Here is a 20,255-nt window from a genome sequence, read left to right as displayed (position 1 = left end):
CCATTTATTCCAATAAGAAACACAGAGAAATTTGTAAACTTTATTCACAATGCAGAAGTTGAGATGAGTAAAACAGCTGGCAGTGGCATCTTGCCTCTGAGTTTAATTTATAAAAATATGAGTGAGCACAATTTTCTGTATTTCATTTGGGGAATGATGATGAGGGTCTTCTCTATAATTATAAAACTTCCAACTTTGATGTCATTTATCACAATACCGTCTGGAATTCCGGAAATGTTCTGTCAGGGGTGATTTGGGTATTTTTGGACTTGACATTTGATAGAAGTTGGGTAACCGAATATCGTAGTGGTATGTTTTTCCTGTATATACCCTGTCATTCAAGGCATAGAGTTTATCTGCAATGTCACTGCCAATTAAAACGGAAAACAGGCGGGAGATGTAACGATGCTGAGCGAAGAGCAAATATAATTTCTTTCTCCTCCAAGACACATATCGACAATCAGTTTCTGCTGTGAGGGTTACCTAAAAAAAATGTAAGGCCACATAAAAAACAGAGATTAGGAAGCAAGAAAAGTTCTGCCTCCTTGTTTTGTTTTGGGTTTTTTTTTTGCCCCAATTTTAAATAAATTTCACTTGCTGCTTTCGTAGGTTAAAAAAGCTCACTGACTCACAATATATTGTAAAAATGGAGAGAAACTACAAAATGTCTTGCTACATATACAATTTATAACATGAACAATCACAACATTGTGCCCATTTCCAATTTATCTCTTTTCAAAATCTGGGTATCTATATTTTGCCTTTTACTGAAGGGAGAGCTACTTGATACTAAAAAATAATAAAGTTGGCTAATGTTAGAGAAGTATTTCCAAGTCAGTCCCAAAGACTGCAGACATTTAACTCTAATTGTTTCTGCAGCACAAAATAGAATTTATTTACCTATTTTGCATATGTATATGAATTTGTATTTGCATACATATATCACTTGTGTTCATCGTAGGAAAACAATATGCCATAACAGAATCCACTGAAGTGATTATCTTTCGAAATTATCAGACTCAGCAGCAGAGTAGTGACAGGAAGCTTAGCAATTTTTTTTTTTTTTGCTAGAAAACAACTAAAATCTATTAGCATCTTAAATTTTAAGAATCACTCATTTTGTCATAAGGGCAGACTTTTAAATTCTTGGTGTTTTTCTACACGGTGGCAGTGGCAGTGTTTAGTTTCTAGTCAAATCTCAATGATATTTTAATCTCCATATATGCAGCTAAGCAAAGGAAAATCTGAGAGCATCTATCATGGACTCCTTTCTGTCCCATACAAGGCCCCTGCTGCTGGACCTACAGAGCGACAGTAATCAGCAAGAGTCAGCCAGAGCTGGGAAGTCACGCATGCTGCAAAGTACATTCCAAAGTTAAATATAAATTATTGCTCTGTCATCTGCTGTTCCCTTTGTTTGCCTGTTTTTAAACAAACGTCTATCTGTTTGGAAGAGGCAGTGTTCATTCTGTGAGCTAGTTGTCCCTTACCTGAAAAATGCCTTCCTCTGTGGGTCTCAGTGAGTCCCATTCAGGAGAATCCAGGAACTGGAAGGGGAAAATGTAATGCAGAAATTCGCCATCAACTGTCACTCTGATCCTACCCAAACACAAAGAACATTATTTATGAGAGAAGGAGAAAGCAAGCCCATAATTGGAGGCAAGGGGAGGGAGCGGTATTTCAGATCTCTGGTGGCCTTCATGGCTTTTAAAATTCGGTAGGATAAAATATTAATTTCACACATTATAGTAATGACAAAATCTATAAGATTCATGTACTAATGTTCCTCACACAGTTCGGACTCTGGAGTACTGGGTGGCATTCGTCAGATCATGCTTCGGGGTGTACACTGATGGCATGTGCCCCTCTGTGTGTATTTATTATACTTCAAGACAAAGTTTCAATGCCCTCAATCAGATTTTAAATTAAGTAGGAAAACACTGAAGAACATAAAGGAGTACCACTGTAAATACCTCTGTAGACTAAATATTTAAACGTTTTAAAGGCATGAATAATCACCTTATTGTTTCCTCCCCCAAACTTTTTGTTTTCAAAGTTTATATACATACAAATATACATATAAAAAATATATATGGTGCACCCCCTGCTTCTAGCAAGTGGGCAATTCTAGAATTTACTGAAGAAAATTGGTCATTATAAAACTTAAATGTTCTCTATTACTTAAAAAAATGCCCTATCAGAGTCTATTTAAAGTACTTTGCATGCCAACATAAGTATTCTATTAATTCATGCTGGCATCATGCTCTTCTTGACTCTCAGTGATTAGCTTGGAAACAAATAGCATATCCAGACAAACCCATTCGTACATTTGATTTCTAAGAAGAAATATTAAGGCTCTAGATTATATCCTGCTTCAAGTAAATAATAGCATGTACTCTAAATGCCTATGTCCATGACTCACGTACATGTCAAGGGGTTTCTCATGCCTCACGGTGCTAAAAACCGCCCAGGACTATGCTATCCTGAGATGGAAAACTGTAACAGAAAGAAACACCAGCTAGTAACTAGTTCAGAGGCACTAACTAATATAGAGCAAGCACCAGGAGTACAAACCTTCCCGAAACAAGCAGAGAGAGTTTATCAATGGAGGTTTTCCCCTGCATGGCGTAACAGTGTTCCTTTTCCAAAGTAACCACTTCAGAGCTCAGAGCAATTGTTCTGAAGACGGGCAGAGAGGTCCCCAGGGGCTGGAAAAGGGAGCTGTACAAGAGCTGGAATTCTCGGGAAAAAGTTATGCTGCGAACTTGATACGCAATGTGAACAAACCGCACGAAGCAGATGACGAACAGTACAAAATTCCAGGAGTATATGTCGGCTGCACAGGCATCTACCCAAGCCCAGACAGCAGAGCAGAGAAAACCCAACCCCAGCAAACTGAAGACGTACAGGAGCCCGAAGAATCCACTGCCGCCCATGAAACCTACTACACATAAAATACTGGCAAGATGATAAATGGCTCCTTCGGCCTCTTGCTTCCAGGTGGTGCAGACTGGGTGTTCATCTATCAGGTTCTTCCATAGACTTGAATTTCTCTCCATGGCTGTCCTACTGTCTGGTTCACTTTTCAGCTGACATTAGATGATATTGAAGCAAGTAATTACTTAAGTCCTTTGCTTTTCCATCATCAGAGTTTCGCTACATCTTTATAAAACCAGAGACAGCCTGGACGCTGGAGTTGTACTGACTCAGGGTTTCGTGTGTATGGATCTTGGAAAAACTAAAAATCCCATGCTAGCTTCTTTAAGTTCATCTGGGCTCCTGATTCAGATCTAGTCCACAAATAATTTGTGGTTTCCTGGACAAGAAAAAAAAAGAAGGATCTAATTAAACAAGGAAAATGGAGAGGTATATTTAAATGAATCACCAGCATTACTATTCAAGTTGCTATCCTATTTTCTATGAAGTTAGAATATTTTAAGTACAAATGCTGTTAAGTTTCTAGGATAGAAAAATGTATATTTTTAGGGTTATACTTAATAATAATAATAAATTATTTACTGAAATTTTAGTATTTGTTAGAATCAGCTAACTACATATCTTTCTAGAAAGCTAGGTGCTATAATCAAATTGTCTTCATAATAATAGCTCGGTGCCTCAGAATCTCTTGGGACAGGGACTAAAAATGCAGACTCGTAGGCTGTGTGCAGGCATACTGAGGCAGAATCTCTGAGGGTGGGGCCTATGTGTTCGTATCTTAACAATCCCCCCAACATGGTTCTGAGGCATCAATCTGTGGCCTTTCATGGCCCACGCTCTAAGAGATACTGTTTGACAATGTTATACACTCTTTACAGATGAAGCATTCGAGGCTTAGAGAGGCCAAGTAATTTATCCCAGGTCGTACAGCGGTCGGGGTAGAGCAGAACTTCTGTACGTAAGCCTGTACATTGGATCCAATCATGTGACCTCTCATGAAAGAGATTTTAAATTAGGCACTGTAAGGAGCCCTCACAAAACAATAAACATGAGAAACACATAATTAGGAGTCAGATTTAATAGCACAGAGTAGACTATGAGTATGTTTCGTGAATTAGATCAAAATTGTTTGAGAAATACAAATTCAGATCTACCTTATTGTATTAGAGGCTATGCAAGTTAAAGTCTGCACCGTGTAACTAAATAAATAGTATTAAACTTCCTGCTACTTACACATTTATTTACCAGATGGTCAAAAAATGTTACCAACTTGTTCCTCTGCACATATATTCTCTACCCTTTGAGCCATATGGTAAAAATGCTAATGTGTGATCTGAGTCAGGAGAGATTTAACCAGGATGATAGAGCTGTGGGATATGTATCATTTATCCCCAGGTTTCTTAACAATAAATAGTTTCAATGTGAAGCATTCCTTAGATTGGATTTTTAAACCATAACAACATTCAGAAGCCTTGAACTTAAGTGCTATATTTAGTGTTTTTATTTTTGAGACAGATCATTTCCAGAACACCTGTTAATAAAATATCGGATATCACAGATCTTGTCTCATAGGAAAAAAAAATACACACAGAGAGGTGAAAACGACTTAGCTGAAGTAAAAACGGGAACAGTATCATCACCAACGAACTAGAAATGGAAAGAAAAGAGCCACGGTTGTTGGGAGTCCCTGGTTCTTCGTCCTGGATAGTGATTCTTTTCCAGCAAGTCATGACTTTGAGAGCATCACCAGGTGAATCATTAAAAAATGAAAAAATATATAACACAGACCTATAACATATCTTGCTATTTGTACTTAAGCTACTTTCAAATGCATTTTAAACATCCCGTGCCCCCTAATTTCTGCCTCCCCCCATCACTCTGTGACATGATGCGATTCGGGGCAGACCAGCACCCTGAACATGTTTACTCCCTCTTCTTTAAACACAACACAAAATGATATCCTACTGGATATTCACAACAAACAAACAAAAAATGTTTTTAAATACAATGAGTAGTGAGAACTGCAGAATACCAGACTGCAAATGTCAGTCTCCCTGCTGTTTCACTTTTAAAACGAGGATATTTTAAATTAATCAGTTCCTCCGGATACCTAACCTAGCCACTGAAGCCAATATTAAAAAGCACTGCTGGCAGAGCTCTGAACTTTGGTTTGAACTTCCTTAAAAATTTATACTCCTCAACAAAATGTTAACATGATGCTAACGATGCGGAAGGGAGCTTCTGGGAATCTTGTCCCCTGATGATCCAGACTTGGGGGACAGACTGGGCCACGTGCAGGCCAGGAGGGTGACCCATTATGATCATCAGGAACTGTGGTTCCGGCCCTTTCCAGCGGCTTCTGTTTCAAGAAGCTGCTACCAAATCATCTTCCTATCCTTGATACTGTATCACTCAACACAGCGACACAGAGTGCTGACTTGCCCTGATTAAATTACTCCGCACCCAGCCCTTCTCCACTTGGTGTGTTTCTATTCAGTCACCAAAACAGATGTATTTTATTAGAAGAGAAAGAACTGACAGGGGCAGGTGACGGGCATGAGTGTTCCTCTGCTATGTGCCAGCAGCACTCGATGACTGAACGTGATTCATCAACCAGCTGCCTGCTTGAAAGGCCTGTAGGCCTTAAGTCATGTTTTTGGGTAAATAAATGTTGAAATGCCAAAGTGGCACGATGGATTTCTGCGGCGATAAAGCCCATCTTCCCCGCAAGAGAAATTAGCACACGGAGATACAAACGATGGAGACAAACGATGGAGACAAAATTAAGTGCAAATAAACACAATGATTCCCAGCTCCCCGCTTTTTACTCCTTAGGCTGTAAGACCCTGAGTTATAGAGGAATAAGAACATTTAAAAGAAGGTGCAAGGATGCTCGATGAAATATGACGGAGCCTTGGGACCAACCGATTCAGACTAGCTCAGAAATTGCGTGTATCTGTTCACAACTTGTACATTTATGATCTCATTGTATCACACTTGTTGCCAGGAGGGAGGCAGAATCTAAATCATCATGCCCTGCTTACCAATGAGAAAAGCAGGGCACGAGATCAGCTAAGTAACTGGCCTGAGGTAAGAAAGGCAGAAGTCCCAGGTAGGCGTCCCTGTCCGCTCAGCGCCATGTCCTCGCCACCAGGCAGGGCCACCTTTCAAGGCTGTGAATCAGATATGAATGTGTTGGGAGACAGTGGGATATTGTCAGCACTGGTTTGCCAGGAAAATAGTAATCCTAACACTGAATATTTAAGACCTGCCATATCCACGTGTACCGCTCCATCCATAATGCTCACCGTCGAGCCAGGGAAATAGACCTAGAAGGCCACTCGTGAAATAATTTGCTATATTATTATTCAACACTGGCTGACTTGCCCTTCTAGCTTCTGAAACTCTTAAGGGGCAAAGACAAATGTTTTGTATTTCTGGCACTCAGTGAACACTGAGTGAATACACTGGTATCCAGGAGCAAGCACTCTGCCTTCTCCATGCCTACTCTCTACCCGATTTAATGGATGTTCTAACATCGTCTTCACCCAGGGGAAAAGAAGTAGGCAATATCCCAATATCCAAGGCAGTTTGGTAAAAAAATCACTAAGGAGGTGGGACACTACTTATTTAAATGTCTGGCACAGCTCCAAATTCATAGGGGAATCCTTTTGTCTTCATAGAAATTGAGTTCCTTAAGAGCAGTTGAATTTTCATCTGATTAAAAAACAACAACTCTCGTAGCTTGTGATATTGCGTTAGTTTTGGTTGCTAGGCAACCCAGAAGATAAAAATTCCATCAATATTCTACTCATTAATTGGAATAGGTCCTAACTTTGGTTTGTGTTCCATATGCAAAATAATCATTTACTTAGAGTTGGGCTGCTCTACTTATCCTCAAGGAGGTACACTTTACTCAGGACCTACGTGCCAGACGTATTTAAAATTATCTCACTTAATCTTAACAACCCCACAGGACAGGTACTATATCTCCATCTTACAGATGAGAAAATTGAAACCCAGAGAAGGTAAGTAAATTGTTCAAGGTCACATTGTGAATATTGGGACTAACATTCCACCCAGTTCTGCCTGATTCTGAAGCTCACAGACTAAACCGCGTTTATTATCCTGCTTCCACGGTATCAGTATTTAGAAAATGTAGGCATTCGTTTCCTCCTTGCTACTTCGATGAACTCAGGCATGTTTAATCAGTAAAGCAGAGGTAATATCACCTACTGTGTCCATGCTAAAGGGTGCTAGAAGACTCAAACGAGAAGATCTAAATTAAAACTTCTTGGCAAATTTAAAAATAATATAGAGAAGGCATTGCTGTACTTGTTGCTTGTATTTTACAGAGCTGAGCCTTTTGGAAAATTTAGTTGTTTTTTTTTTAAAGATTTTATTTATTTATTCGACAGAGATAGAGACAGCCAGTGAGAGAGGGAACACAAGCAGGGGGAGTGGGAGAGGAAGAAGCAGGCTCACAGCGGAGGAGCCTGATGTGGGGCTCAATCCCATAACGCCGGGATCACGCCCTGAGCCGAAGGCAGACGCCTAACCGCTGTGCCACCCAGGCGCCCCGAAGAATTTAGTTTTTAAAAAGCATTCTTTCACCCAGAGGATTACAATTGAATACAGAAATACAAATGTTACTTTTGGTGGCTACCCAACTTTAAATTTTAAATTCTAAATTTACTCATTCCTGCAGGGGTGATCTCTGTTATTCTTCCCTGTGTCCTGACCTCCTACGGCTGGTAGGGGTACTCCCATAACCAACCCACCCTTGAGTCTTTCTTTACTTCCCAATGGCCAAGAAGCCAGTCTCTGGAGGACAACGATGCTCTTCTGCTTCAGATTAGTGTTTAGTGCTTCCCAGCAGGTATCCTCAAATCACTGATGTGTCACCCGGGTAGCTTGTTAGACTGTCCCTTCCCCGGCACCACCCCAGAATTACTGCCAGGAAGGGACCCAGGAAGATGCCCTTCTAATAAGCTCCCAGTTGATTCTTACGCACACACTAACATTTGAGGGCCATTGTTTTATGTTGTTCCTGCATGATTTCTGAATTATCCTTGTTTGTTTGCAGGACCTCAGCTTTGTTCATTCCTGGCTGACCACTGGCTGTCCTGCTATGCTGATGACTCTTGTGCTTCTGAGCCCTCACTGTCTGCCCGGGGCAGTAGTGCTGGTGGCAGCGCTCCATTCTGTGTCCAGTCGGTTCAGTTCACACTGTTACTTAAAAGAAAGGTTCTAGTCTTACCTGTGCCCCTAAATAGCTGTGTGATTTTAATCTTACTAGACCTGTTTCCTCATTGGTAAAACGGAAGTGTTGGACAAAATGATGTGAGGTCCCTTTTGGCTCTAAAGTAACATGACTCTATGTGATAAGGAATGGAAGTTTTTTCCTAGCATGGGTTAGAATAGAGAGCTGAGTAGCAGAACGGAATTTAGACTGCCGATCTTAGCACCAGCTTTATGACCGGGACCCACTCTAGAGACGACTTATTTTATTCCTTACAGACTGTGGTGGGCTCAGGCATTGGCATTTTCTGAAGTGTAACCAGGGCTAAGAACTATTAGGTGGTGAGGTTGAGAGACACCAGAACAGTCTGTAGGGTAAAGGTCTAATTTTAATTCTTATTTTGAAGGAGCTGGAAAGGCACATTTTTGCCTTGTATGTTCTCTCATTCCCATGCTTTGCTCAGGTGGGGGGGCATTTTCCTTCCTTGGCACTCATCGCTCCAAGAGGGCTCAAGGCTTGTGGAGATTTTGCAGCAGCCTTTCCTTAACAGGGTGGCCTGAAGTGCACCTTCTAGCTCTGAATTTTTACCTCTATTATCTGTCAACATGGCTTCCATCACATGTTATGTTATATTGACCATTATATATATATATATATATAGTCATTGGTCATGTATATTTGGTCATATAAATGTCAGCTCTGTTGGTTATGGAAACATATATGGAATTCCCCTCTGTCTAGAACACAGTGAGGCTTCAATAAATGTTCAGTGACTGATGAGGATAACAATGCCCAGGTAAAAGCAGCATTCAGAATAGTTTTGGAACAAGTAAGAAGCGCAAGTGAGATCTGACCAACACCTGAGTTGATGATTTAGATGTTGGACTAGGAAGAAAGGAAAGCATATTTTATACTCTGAGGAAGAAGTGAAAGGAAGAAGTGACTCTGAGACAGAGGAACAAAGAAGGTTGAAGACCCTTGGAACTTTAAGACAGCCCAAAGTTTGGAAAGAAATCAGAGGAAAGCGGAACACAGTTTTATCCTCAATTAATCTAATACTCTTGGTCTAGCAACAGAGTTCACAGCAGAAGATAAGGGGCAGGACAGAGGTATCTTTAATAGTTACTATTACACAGGACAATACTGAAGAAAGCCTGGGGTTGGCAAGATTAGCTAGAAAGTGAGTGCAGAGAGAATGAGAGTTGAAATTAAATGCCCATGATCCGAGGCCTTTGATAGAACTCTAGAGTTGTGCTGTCCAATATGGTAGCCATCAGCCACATGTGGTTGGTCTGAATTGAGATGTGTTATACACATGGATTTCAAAGACTTAGCACAAAGATAAAGAACATGTCATTAATAACTCTTATGTTCACTATACGTTGAAATGATAATGTTTTAGAAATACTGGGTTAAATAAAACATTAATTTTGCCCATTTCTTATTTTTTAATGTCGCTACTAGAAAATTTAAAATTATGTATGTGGCTTGCATTATATTTCTCTTGGACAGTGCTGGTCTAGAGCCTCTCAAGTAACAGTGAAGAAATGAAAAAGACTTGGCATGACACTGTGCAAATAGTACATATGTATAATGTATAAGTGTATAAATATGGAAGAATTATCTAAGATTAAGAACAGAGTTGATATAAATGTAAATGATATTGGCTACAATATTCTTATGCTACAATCATCAGATCTTATCCATGGCATAGATGTTGCCATCTGGCTTCTGCCTAGATAGGTGGCCAGCCCCACGATAGCTCTTGGCCTTTTTATCCTACCAAGGAAGTCACTACTTTTTCCTTTTTCCTTAGGAAAATTACATTTTCCCAAGCAATTATATCACATTGTTTCATTTTCTCATTTCATCTTATGATGATACCTCATGGAATACATTGGAAATCCCAGATAGATACTCTCATAAATTTTGTAATGGAGATTGAATTGTGGCCTTTTGGATTCCGGAGGGTCCATGCCAGCCTTTGTTTTCATATAACATATGAGTTTCTTCATGCACCACTAGGCTTCTGGGCTGGAATATGACTTTGACCTTCCAAACCAATGAGAGCTTGGCTTCTCTTGAGACTTGAGAAAATTAGAGAAAATGCCTACAGCTTGTGCTGGACTTCTCTGATTCTCATGTCTTCGCTAAAGTCCATGTGATTACTTGCAGCTGTGTCTGATTTCTCACTTTATCACATAGAGTTATAAGATGGCCCCCAAGATTCCTGTCTCATTGGTGCACACATGCTACAATCCTCTCTCCTTGAGTGTGGCAGACCTGTGAATGGGATGGGACAGACGCTTCCTCGATTAGGTAACATTACATGGCAAATGGTGCTGGAATGATCACCTGCAATTATTAAGTTATATAAGATTGTCGGACTAGAAAGGGATTGAAAATTAGAGAGTCATGTTCCTACTGGCCTGGAAGAAAGCAAACACCATGTTGTGAACTGCTTATGGGGCCACAAGCCAAGGAATGGCCAGTAGTCTCTGTGAGCTGAAAGAAGTCCCCAACTAACAGTTACCAAGATAATGGGAATGTCAGTCCTATGACCACAAGGAGCTGAATTCTGCCAACCACCTGAAAATCTTGGAAGAAGACCTTGGACTCCAAATGAAGAGTGCAGTGTGGCCGACACCTGGATGGCAGGCCTTCAATGCCCAAGGCAGAGGATCCAGTTCAGCTGTGCCTGGACTACTGATCCACAAAAACTATGCAATAATGGATTTGTGGTGTTTTCAGCCACTAGTTTGTGGTACTCAGTTACAAAGCACTAGGAAACTAATATGGACACACAATTATGAGTACTTACTATACACAAGACTTTTTTCATCAATCTAATAATCTACATTTTATGATTGAGTTGGAAAACAGATCTATGGAGCAGAAGACACTCAATCTTTGCTGGATTTAAATCAGGAAAGTCAGGTAAGAACAGTAATACTTTTGAAGAATAGTGTCTGCAAAACAAGACACTCAGAGAGGCCCTGGGAATTACATGTAATTCACTATGGCTCCCAGCAACACATTATAGGTTCTCCTTCAGTGGAGTCAGACAGCCCCAACAATTGTTAAGAATTTGGACACATGGGCAATTTCCAGAATAATTAGGTCATTCATATACAATCTCCAAACTTCCTGGAATACCAAGTTTCCCTGGGTGACTTCCAGCTTAGTCAGTTCTTTGTAAAATTGAGCCATATGTATAGGGCAAATACTTGATGTCTCAGACACATCTAGAGATTATACTCAAAAGACACTACAGAAACTCAAATAGCTCTGTAATTCTTCTAATTGTGTGACTCCACCAAGTTCAGATGAGTTGAGCAATGGGAAATTAATGCGATATCTAGTTGTCATCTCCTTGAACCTCATTTACTACGGTTACTACCACCACCACCACCACCACTACCAGCATCTAACATTTACCGAGCACTTACTATGAGCCAGGCACATTTCTAAGAATCTTAAAATATTATGTCATTTAATCCTCACAATACATAGTTCTATTGTCCCTATTTTACAGATGAGAAAACTGAGGTATAGGGAAGTTAAGTAGGTTGCCTAAGGATACACAAATGAGAGAGCCCAGAATCACTCCCAGGCAGACAGACGCAAATAATGACATTTCTGCTTCATGTACAGTTTGAATCTAAATATCTGGACTTAGTGGAACAAATCAACAACATTCTTGTTTTCTCCCTTCAGTTCTAGATTCAGTGAATTTAAATGTCTTCTTAAGAAATTACAATTTTTTGAGCAACACAGGGATAGGAAGGTAAGTCCCATGTTGAATCACTCAGTGTCCTATAATTCTTAATTTGCTGAAACTGCAGTAAACCTCTCCTTCTCAAGAATGTCATTTGATTGCTTTTAATAAACAATCCCAAGCTCTGCTTCAGGTTCCTTAACCTGGAAATGGTTAAAGGCACAAGCAGGCCATTCACTTTCGAGCAGCTGCTATCATGTCATGCAGTAAGTTCACCGGAGATTCATGATGAAAAATGCAAGACAAGCTGGAGATCCATGGTTCCATTAAATGGTCTTCTCTTGATATGAATCAAAGGTAGACAACTTCACTTCCTTTTCCTCCAAGTGACCTATATGCAGCAAATGAACTCACTGTTCTATGTTTATTTAGCTCAGGTCCTCATGTTTCTTCCTGACAAACATGCCTAACAAGCTCATGTGATCTCGCTAACTAGCTAGAGTCTTTCTTTTTCATTTTTCCTGGCTAAATAACAGATGGACCACACACCAGGGTCAGCGATGTTTGAAACCACTAAACCAGCCACACTAGTACTAAAAGGAGCATTTCTGCCGGGTACTGGGATTTCCTTTCAAGGTGTTTGCGTAGAGATAGGAGCTTTCTCTTTGATTGTGGGAGACTGTTTACTGTTTGGTTCTCAGTCCACATGCTCTATAATCTTTCCATTTCTTCTATTTCTTGTGGCCTTGTTTTTATTGACTTTGTAAAACTTGAAGTTACTCCAACCACAGATGTTCCTCTTATTTTTGCAGCACTACCAGTGGATAAGCAATGAAGATTATTCCCTTATTTCTGCTGCTCAGGAAATATACGTGTTCTCTTGATTCTTTTGAAATGTTTGATTATTTCAAGTTTCTCTTCAATATTGAAGCTTTCCTTTTGCATGCACTATTTGGCTTTTTTTTTTTTTTTTAAGATTTTATTTATTGGGGCGTCTGGGTGGCGCAGTCGTTAAGCGTCTGCCTTCGGCTCAGGGCGTGATCCCGGCGTTCTGGGATCGAGCCCCACATCAGGCTCTTCCGCTATCTCTTATTTATTTATTTGACAGAGATAGCCAGCGAGAGAGGGAACACAAGCAGGGGGAGTGGGAGAGGAAGAAGCAGGCTCCCAGTGGAGCAGGGAGCCTGATGCAGGGCTCGATCCCAGGACCCTGTGATCAGGCACTGAGCTTTGCAAAGGCAGACGCTTAACGACTGAGCCACCCAGGCGCCCCTATTTGACATTTTGAATCAAGATGCTTAGACATTCTTGGGATGGTGAAGGGGTGTGTTTTTATACAGAAAAATTCACCATTGCAAAGGAATAGCAGAACACAATATTGCAGGATAACCTGTGTTGAACCAAGGTAGCTGGTAGATGTATCAGGTGTATGTGTACTTGTGTTTTGTGTGTTCCTACATGGCTTAAGTCATCTGGTTGTACTTTAATGTGTTCACCTGGTGTTCTGGCCGAGTAAATGATGCATGAGCAAGCAAAAAATTTGTGTTATGCTCAAATTGTTCCCTAAGATTTCCAATGCATTGACATGATGCTTATTCTCAAAACAAACATTATAACATAATTGTGTCATCAACTTTCAAATGGCCAGGAAAATATTTTTAATTAATATGCAATAATTCAGTAAATCCCTGCCCTCCTGGAACTTGCATTTTAGTGAAATTCAAATGTTCATATAATTTAAGCTTACTTTCAAATTTTGAGATCTATTTTAAATAGCTAAAAATATCTCTTATATGCAAATAAACCCAAGCTACTTAAAACTCATTCAAAGTCAGTTATTGCATACTAAATTTTTAAATAAATACTACATTTTAAGAGACAGTCTAAAGTCTTATAAATCAAAATGCAAACAAGCTTGTTTTCTAGAATGTCCATCAAAGATTGAAAACAAACAAATAGACAAACAAACCCTAGAATATTATTTGTGTCCCCAGAGTAGCATGTTACATATTAATACATATGTATTAATTAATACGTGATCTATATCCTTCTATTTGTATAAATGAAAAGAAAGACATGGAACCATCTACACTTAATGTTGAAGATGATGATTTCTGGATAGTGGGATACTTTGCTTTTGTCTTTGTATATATCTGTATTGTTTGCATTCTTTATAACAATTTTATAAAATAATACGGTGATTTTATATTAATGTGAAAAATTTTAAATACAAAAATTTCTAAGAATTAAAATCCATGAGCCCAATGACCATAATTAACAAACATCATTGTCATTTTAAGTCTTTTTTATAATAAAAAAAATTCCACAAAAATTGAAGATCACCAGAAACTGTTCTCAAGTACCATTCCCCACCCACTCACTCCTTATATATAATTGTGTTTATCCTTCCAGGCCATATAGAATGATTTTAAAATTGCAATTTAAAATGCAGTGCAAGATTAGAAATGTATTTTATGTGTTTTTTCCAGGTCCAGGCTTTTCTGATGAATAAACATATACAAAGATAGAGAAAATACTAGATAATAAATCTCCATATACCTATTATCCAGATTCAACAATTTATCAAGATTTTGCTACATAGAGTTTTTGAATTTAAAAGCAAAAACTGTAACTACTGCTCATCGTCTAGTTTGTTCAGTCACTAGACAAACACCTACTAAGGGAGACTGGGAAAACTACAATTAGTTGGGCTCCTACCATGTGCCAGGCACCAGGTCTTCCTTTTACGGACTCTAGGAGTCACAGCACCTCTGCAATGTCAGTAGTTTTATCACCACTGTTTGGAGTGAAAAATGAGGCTCAGAGCAATGAAGATTCGTGCCTAGGCTCAGCCAGTTGATTGTCTTTCTAGAACCAATTTCATACTGTGTGTAAGAGTCACCAGAGGTTACTATTCTGTTGAAGAATATAAATGAAGAACAACAAAATGAGAAGGTCCCACTCTGGGTCGTTGTGAATCAGTCCCTATATTCTTTGGATTGGAGGGCGATCCAGTATTGTTATAGGGACTTCAAGTCAGCAACTTTCGGTTAGTTATTTAATTTTTTAAAATGCCTGTTATGAGATGCCTGGGTGGCTCCGTTGGTAAAGCAACTGCCTTCGGTTCAGGGCCCTGGGATCGAGTCCCACATCAGGCTCCTTGCTCAGGGGAGATCCTGCTTCTCTCTCTGCCTGCAGCTCCCCCTGCTTGTGCGCTCTCTCTCCCTCTGACAAATAAATAAATAAAACCTCAAAAAAATAAAAATGCCTGTTCAAAGTTTAAGACATTTCCTGTAACTACTTGGATAGGAAACATTTTCCCTTTTCCTCCAAAAAAAAAAAAAATGTAATTAATGATTCAATATACTCCTGTCAGTTCTTACTCTCTATAGCTCCTAATCCCAGTTGACCAACAACCATAATTACAAAAAACAATTTTAACTGTAATTTGCAGACTTGCAGATCGATCTATCATGGATATTTTCCAAAGCAGTTTTGAAACTTCTTGGCTGCCATGTTGCTTATGTGTTGTTAGACTCATACACTACAGGAAACACCTCGTAACCATTCTTGATCTTGACTATTTCAAAATAAGCAGACGTGAATGCTCCAGTGTGTCAATGCTCTTAGTCAGTCTTGTGGTGAAGGAGTTTGGTATTCCAGGACATATTTTGATTTAATAAGCATAGAATGTCACCATTTAGAAGCACAGGATGCACAATGATTCAGCTCTTTTGAGACACTGTTGAGATAAAAGAAACTCGACTATCCAGTGTCTTCCAGTTTATAGGTATACAATTTTAGGACAGAAAATGTCTTACTCTACATTTCAGTTTGTCTTTGTATCCTAAACTCTCCAGTCTTCAGGGAAGGAAAATAGCCTTAAAATCATCTGGGATCAGCTAGAGCTCTTCATTCTGCAAATGTGGAAGGAGATCCAATTTTTGTTTTATTTATATTTTGTTTCATGTAGTTCTTGTTTGGTTTTCTTTTGCCGCACAGAACAATGCCAAGTTACTGTACTGTCACACAAGGGATATGACCATGCATCAGTCCCTGATATTAAAAATAACAGAAAACAGCCACCACCAAACCTTAGTATGAACAGAGACCAATAATTTTTTAAGGCTGCCATAAAATGCAATTGCAAGCTTGCAAATTCAAAATACCTAACGACAAGAGTTAGAAAAAAAAGCCGGGAAGGAAGATTGTCCCATTCTAGGTGTTTACTAAATCAAGTAAAATTATGTTCAAAAGTGGGCTTCTAATTCTACTTTTCCATTTATTATTCACATGTAGAACTTTTTCATGTTTTGCAAATGTCTCCTGGCTAAAACATTTTTTTATATAGCCCTATTACTGTATTTTGATCCTGTGCCTTTAATCTTTTCCTAAAATACAGACCCTCAAAATGTATTATACCTCTGTAACTGACCTTGGTGATGAGGTAACTTACTGGTTTTCTTTCCTTCCTTCCTTCCTTCCTTCCTTCCTTCCTTCCTTTTTTTTTTTTTTTTTTCAAGGTGGATCCCCAAATAGAGAAAACAGGTCAGCGTGACCTTTGATGAGACCGCTTTCTCCTGTTCCCAACTCAGTGTGAAAACACTGACCCTAATCAGGCCCTTAGCAGACAGGGAAAGGAACTCCCAACCGCTGCACTTCCCCATGAAACCTAAGACTGTCAGGGCCCCTTGGACCAGCTTTGCTCTCTCGAAAATCTGGCCTCTTTCTTTGGGCTCCAAGGTGCCTGGGCAAGAGTGGGGCTAACAGAAGATCTGGGGGAAAGATTCGCCTCTAGTGCAGAGTTCCCAGGGGCCGGTGCGCGCGGAGCCTTTAGCCCCGGACCAGCAGCCCGCGGAGCTGCGAGCGGCGCCACCCGGACTCCGGGGCTCGAATTGGCCCGAGCGGGGCGGGAGCGGAGCGGCGGCGCGGGCAGCGCGGAACACAGGGCGGCGAAGGCGCTCCCGGGGGGTCGGCGGCCTCGCAGCCCCCACCCTGGGGCGGGGCCGGGGTAGAAACCGCGCCGGCAAAGTTGAACCAAAGCGCGCGAGGTGCGAGGGTGCGGACAGCTCCCGGAGGGCGGCAGCCGAGGCACCCCGGGGCTCCCGTCCTTACCTTTCTTTCCCCGACCCTGCGCAGAGCTCCGGCCTTGGGCCCACAGAAGTTTCCCAGCCGAGCGCGCTGGGCCGAGCGCGCCGGCACCGAAGCCCAGGGCGTCCGGGCTCGCGCACTCCTCGCCGCCCACCCGGCCGGCGTCGGCCCCGCGCCGGGACGCGCAGTGACCGCAGCCTACTTCGGAGCTCGCGCGGCGGCGCGGGCGGGGGCCGGGCACGGGCGCGCGCCCCGGGGCGCAGCGGGGAGAGCGGGGAGGGCGGTGGCGGCTGCGGCCTCGCAGGGGCCTGGGTCGCCCCCGCCTCCCGGGAGCAGGCGGCGCGGCCACCGGAGTGTAGGACTGCTGATAAACCTAGCGGCCCCTGCGGACCAAAGTTTGCCAAGAAGGGCTTCCCCGAAGTCAACACTGATGAGGGTTAGAAAACAAGCCTGGTATTCGCAGTTCCAGGAGAGCGATGGAACGGACTACTGAAATGAAAAGCAACTGTATGTGTGCCCTCTCATTCCCGCACCTCGCCTCCCACCAAACACGTTATAAACAAAATGAGATAAATGACCAGAGTGGGGGATGAGAATATTTGGATGCATGGGACAGAGGAAGGTCAAATCAATGGACAGCTCAAAAAAACCCCACAAATGGGTGAAGAGCAGAGACGACCATAGACGGAAAAAATTAAAAATACAAATGATAGAAAGTGTTCAAATCAGTACTAAGCCAAATGCATGCAATTTCAGGCAACACTCAAATGCATTTTTCCTCCTATGAAATTAGTGAAGGTTTGTTTTGTTTTGGTGATCAAACCATAGGGTAGTCAGTGAGGGACCCGTGAAGCACTTAACTCAAGGATTTCGTCTCCCTTCCCTTAGCACCCTCACTTTTACTTCATGTAACCACGTTGATGACAGTGATTCCAGAAGCAAACATTTATTGAATAATCAATGTCTCTCCAGAATAATTGCAAAAGTAATTAATATAAACTGTAAAATTAACCTCCTTTAATTGTGCTGAAACTGAGGGTCAAAGAAATACCCATATTCTTACACACTGTACTTAGCTAGAAAATACCCCACTGCTCGGCCTTTGCTTTTACTCTTCGTTCCAGAGATTTACTCAGAAATGTTAGAAATAAAGTTTGACCTGGATCTAGTCAATGGTATGTATATATCTACATTTGAAATATGGCCAGGGAAGTGTGAAGGTCACAAGCTTTGATACCAGACGTGCTCTAGGTTTAGATTTCACTTCTTAGTCACTGCTGCACATCGCAATGTTTTAAGGATTATATTTATGGTTATTTTTAATTTAAAAACTCAGAAGCAGCAAAGATAACCTTGTATGACAGACTCTAAGGTAGCTCCGTGATTCCCAGCACCTGCTGGTGTTGACGTCTTTGTGGGATCCCCTCCCTTTGAGTGCAGTTGGGACCTGTGACTTGCTTATGAACAATAAGTATAGCACAGGGGATGGATGTCACTCCTGGGATGACACTGCATTACAAAAGACTCTGTCTTGCTGGCAGACTTTCTCAGGAGACTGTTGTCTCTGGCTTGATGAAAGAAGTGGCCATGTTGGGAAGTCCGTGTGGCAGGAACTGCCAGTGGCCTCTGGGAGCTGAAAGCAGCCTCCAGCCAACAGCCAGCAAGGAGCCAGGTCCCTCTGTTCCACAAACACAAGGAAATGAATTCTGTCCATCATTGAAGGAAACTTGGAAACAGATTCTTCCCCAGTCAAGCCTCCAGATGTGAATGCGGACCAGAGGACACCTTAATTGTGGCTCTGTGAAACCCTAAGCCGAGGACCCAGTTAAGTCGTGCCTGGACTCCTGACCCACCAAAATTATGAGTTAGTAAATGTGTGTTATTTTAAGCCATTAAGTTTGTTGTAACTAATACAGGTTATATGTGTTGTTTAGATAGTCAGCCTATTAGTACATACAGTGTTGTCCCTTCTTTGGTGAATTTTATGTTAAATATTGCTGTCCCGCTGTGTTCTGATTTTTCTTTCTTATTCCTTCCTGTACGAATCCCTGCCTTGATCTTCACTGCGGAGTCTCTATGAAACAAACACTCCGATGAAGTGGTACCCTGTATGTCAGCCACAGGTGTAGGTCTCTCTGGGGTTTCTGGCTGCATTTCTACTTCAAAGATTATGTGTCCATGATCCACAGCCTCCATCCCTTCAGGTCCTTTGGGGCATTTTCTTGACTAAACCTCTGAGGCTGAGCAGAAACACAGTCAACTCAGCTCACACAACTCAAGCTGCAACAGCAGTGTGAGGAATACCATGGCGAAGAACTAGGAGCAGATTAAGCGTTAAACCAGGATTCATTCAATCCACTTTTCTTGGGAAGGCTTTACTTTGAGGCTTTCAGAGTCTTCCTTTTTTCCTTCCTCTTGACATCAACTTGTTCCTCCTCTAAGCCTCCATCCTTGAGACCTCTGCATTTGCTTGTTAATTTCCCCTTCCTCCAGATGTGAATCCAGCCTGGCTTGGTCACTAGCCCTGCTTCTTCCTTCCTCCCTTCTTTCCTCCTTCCTTCATTCCTTTCATCCTTCCTTCCTTCTTTCTTCCATGGTTCTTTCGTTTTTTTCATCCCTGTATAATTCTCCATAGTTCTCTTTCTCTACACCCCTCATTTGCTTTTCATTATTATAATTTTTTCATTATACAAGTAATACATTAATGTAATGTCATATACAAATGTATATTGTGTGACATCAAACTACATTTGTTGGCTATCTTTTTTGGACAAAATAACTTGGAGTTTCTTTCTCTTTTCATATGTATATAATCATTTTTTAAAACTACTGCATAATTTTATGGTATTATTAGTAGTATAACACAATGTATTTATCCCCTTAACTATTTATTTCTAATATTTGCTATTACAAGCACATGCTGTGTGTATGATTGTTTGGGTGCATAGGTTAAAAGAAGTTCCAAAAGCGGAAATTTGTTTTTAGTTTTTATTTATTTATTTATTTATTTATTTAGAGAGAAAGAGAGCACGAATTGGAGGGAAAGGGAGAGAGAGAGAATCTTCAGCAGACTCTGTGGTGAGCCTGTCGCCAGGCTCTATCCCATGACCCCCAGATCATAACCCCAGCCGAAATCAAGAGCTGGCCACTTAACCAACTGAGCAACCAAGGCACCCCTCCTTTTTTTATTTTTTAAAATATTTCATTATTGAAGTATAGTTGACATAAAATGTTGTGTTAGATTTGGTTGTACAATATTGTGATTCA

At 40.9% G+C, this 20,255-nt stretch overlaps 1 protein-coding gene across 1 annotated transcript; it reads right to left on the bottom strand.

The window, feature by feature from the left end:
- Window positions 1-26: 26 nt before the first annotated feature.
- POPDC3 (popeye domain containing 3) lies at window positions 27-17,175 on the bottom strand. The gene is made up of 4 exons (XM_026511592.4): window positions 17,013-17,175; window positions 2,575-3,316; window positions 1,491-1,599; window positions 27-483 (listed from the first exon to the last, which is right to left on the bottom strand). Exons 2-4 carry the CDS (start codon window positions 3,057-3,059, stop codon window positions 202-204), a joined length of 876 nt encoding a protein of 291 aa, XP_026367377.2. The 5' UTR covers window positions 3,060-3,316; window positions 17,013-17,175; the 3' UTR covers window positions 27-201.
- Window positions 17,176-20,255: the final 3,080 nt, after the last annotated feature.

Source organism: Ursus arctos, unplaced genomic scaffold (assembly GCF_023065955.2).
Source record: "Ursus arctos isolate Adak ecotype North America unplaced genomic scaffold, UrsArc2.0 scaffold_13, whole genome shotgun sequence".
Lineage (NCBI taxonomy): Eukaryota > Metazoa > Chordata > Mammalia > Carnivora > Ursidae > Ursus > Ursus arctos.
This window is presented reverse-complemented; position numbering and strand designations above follow the sequence as displayed.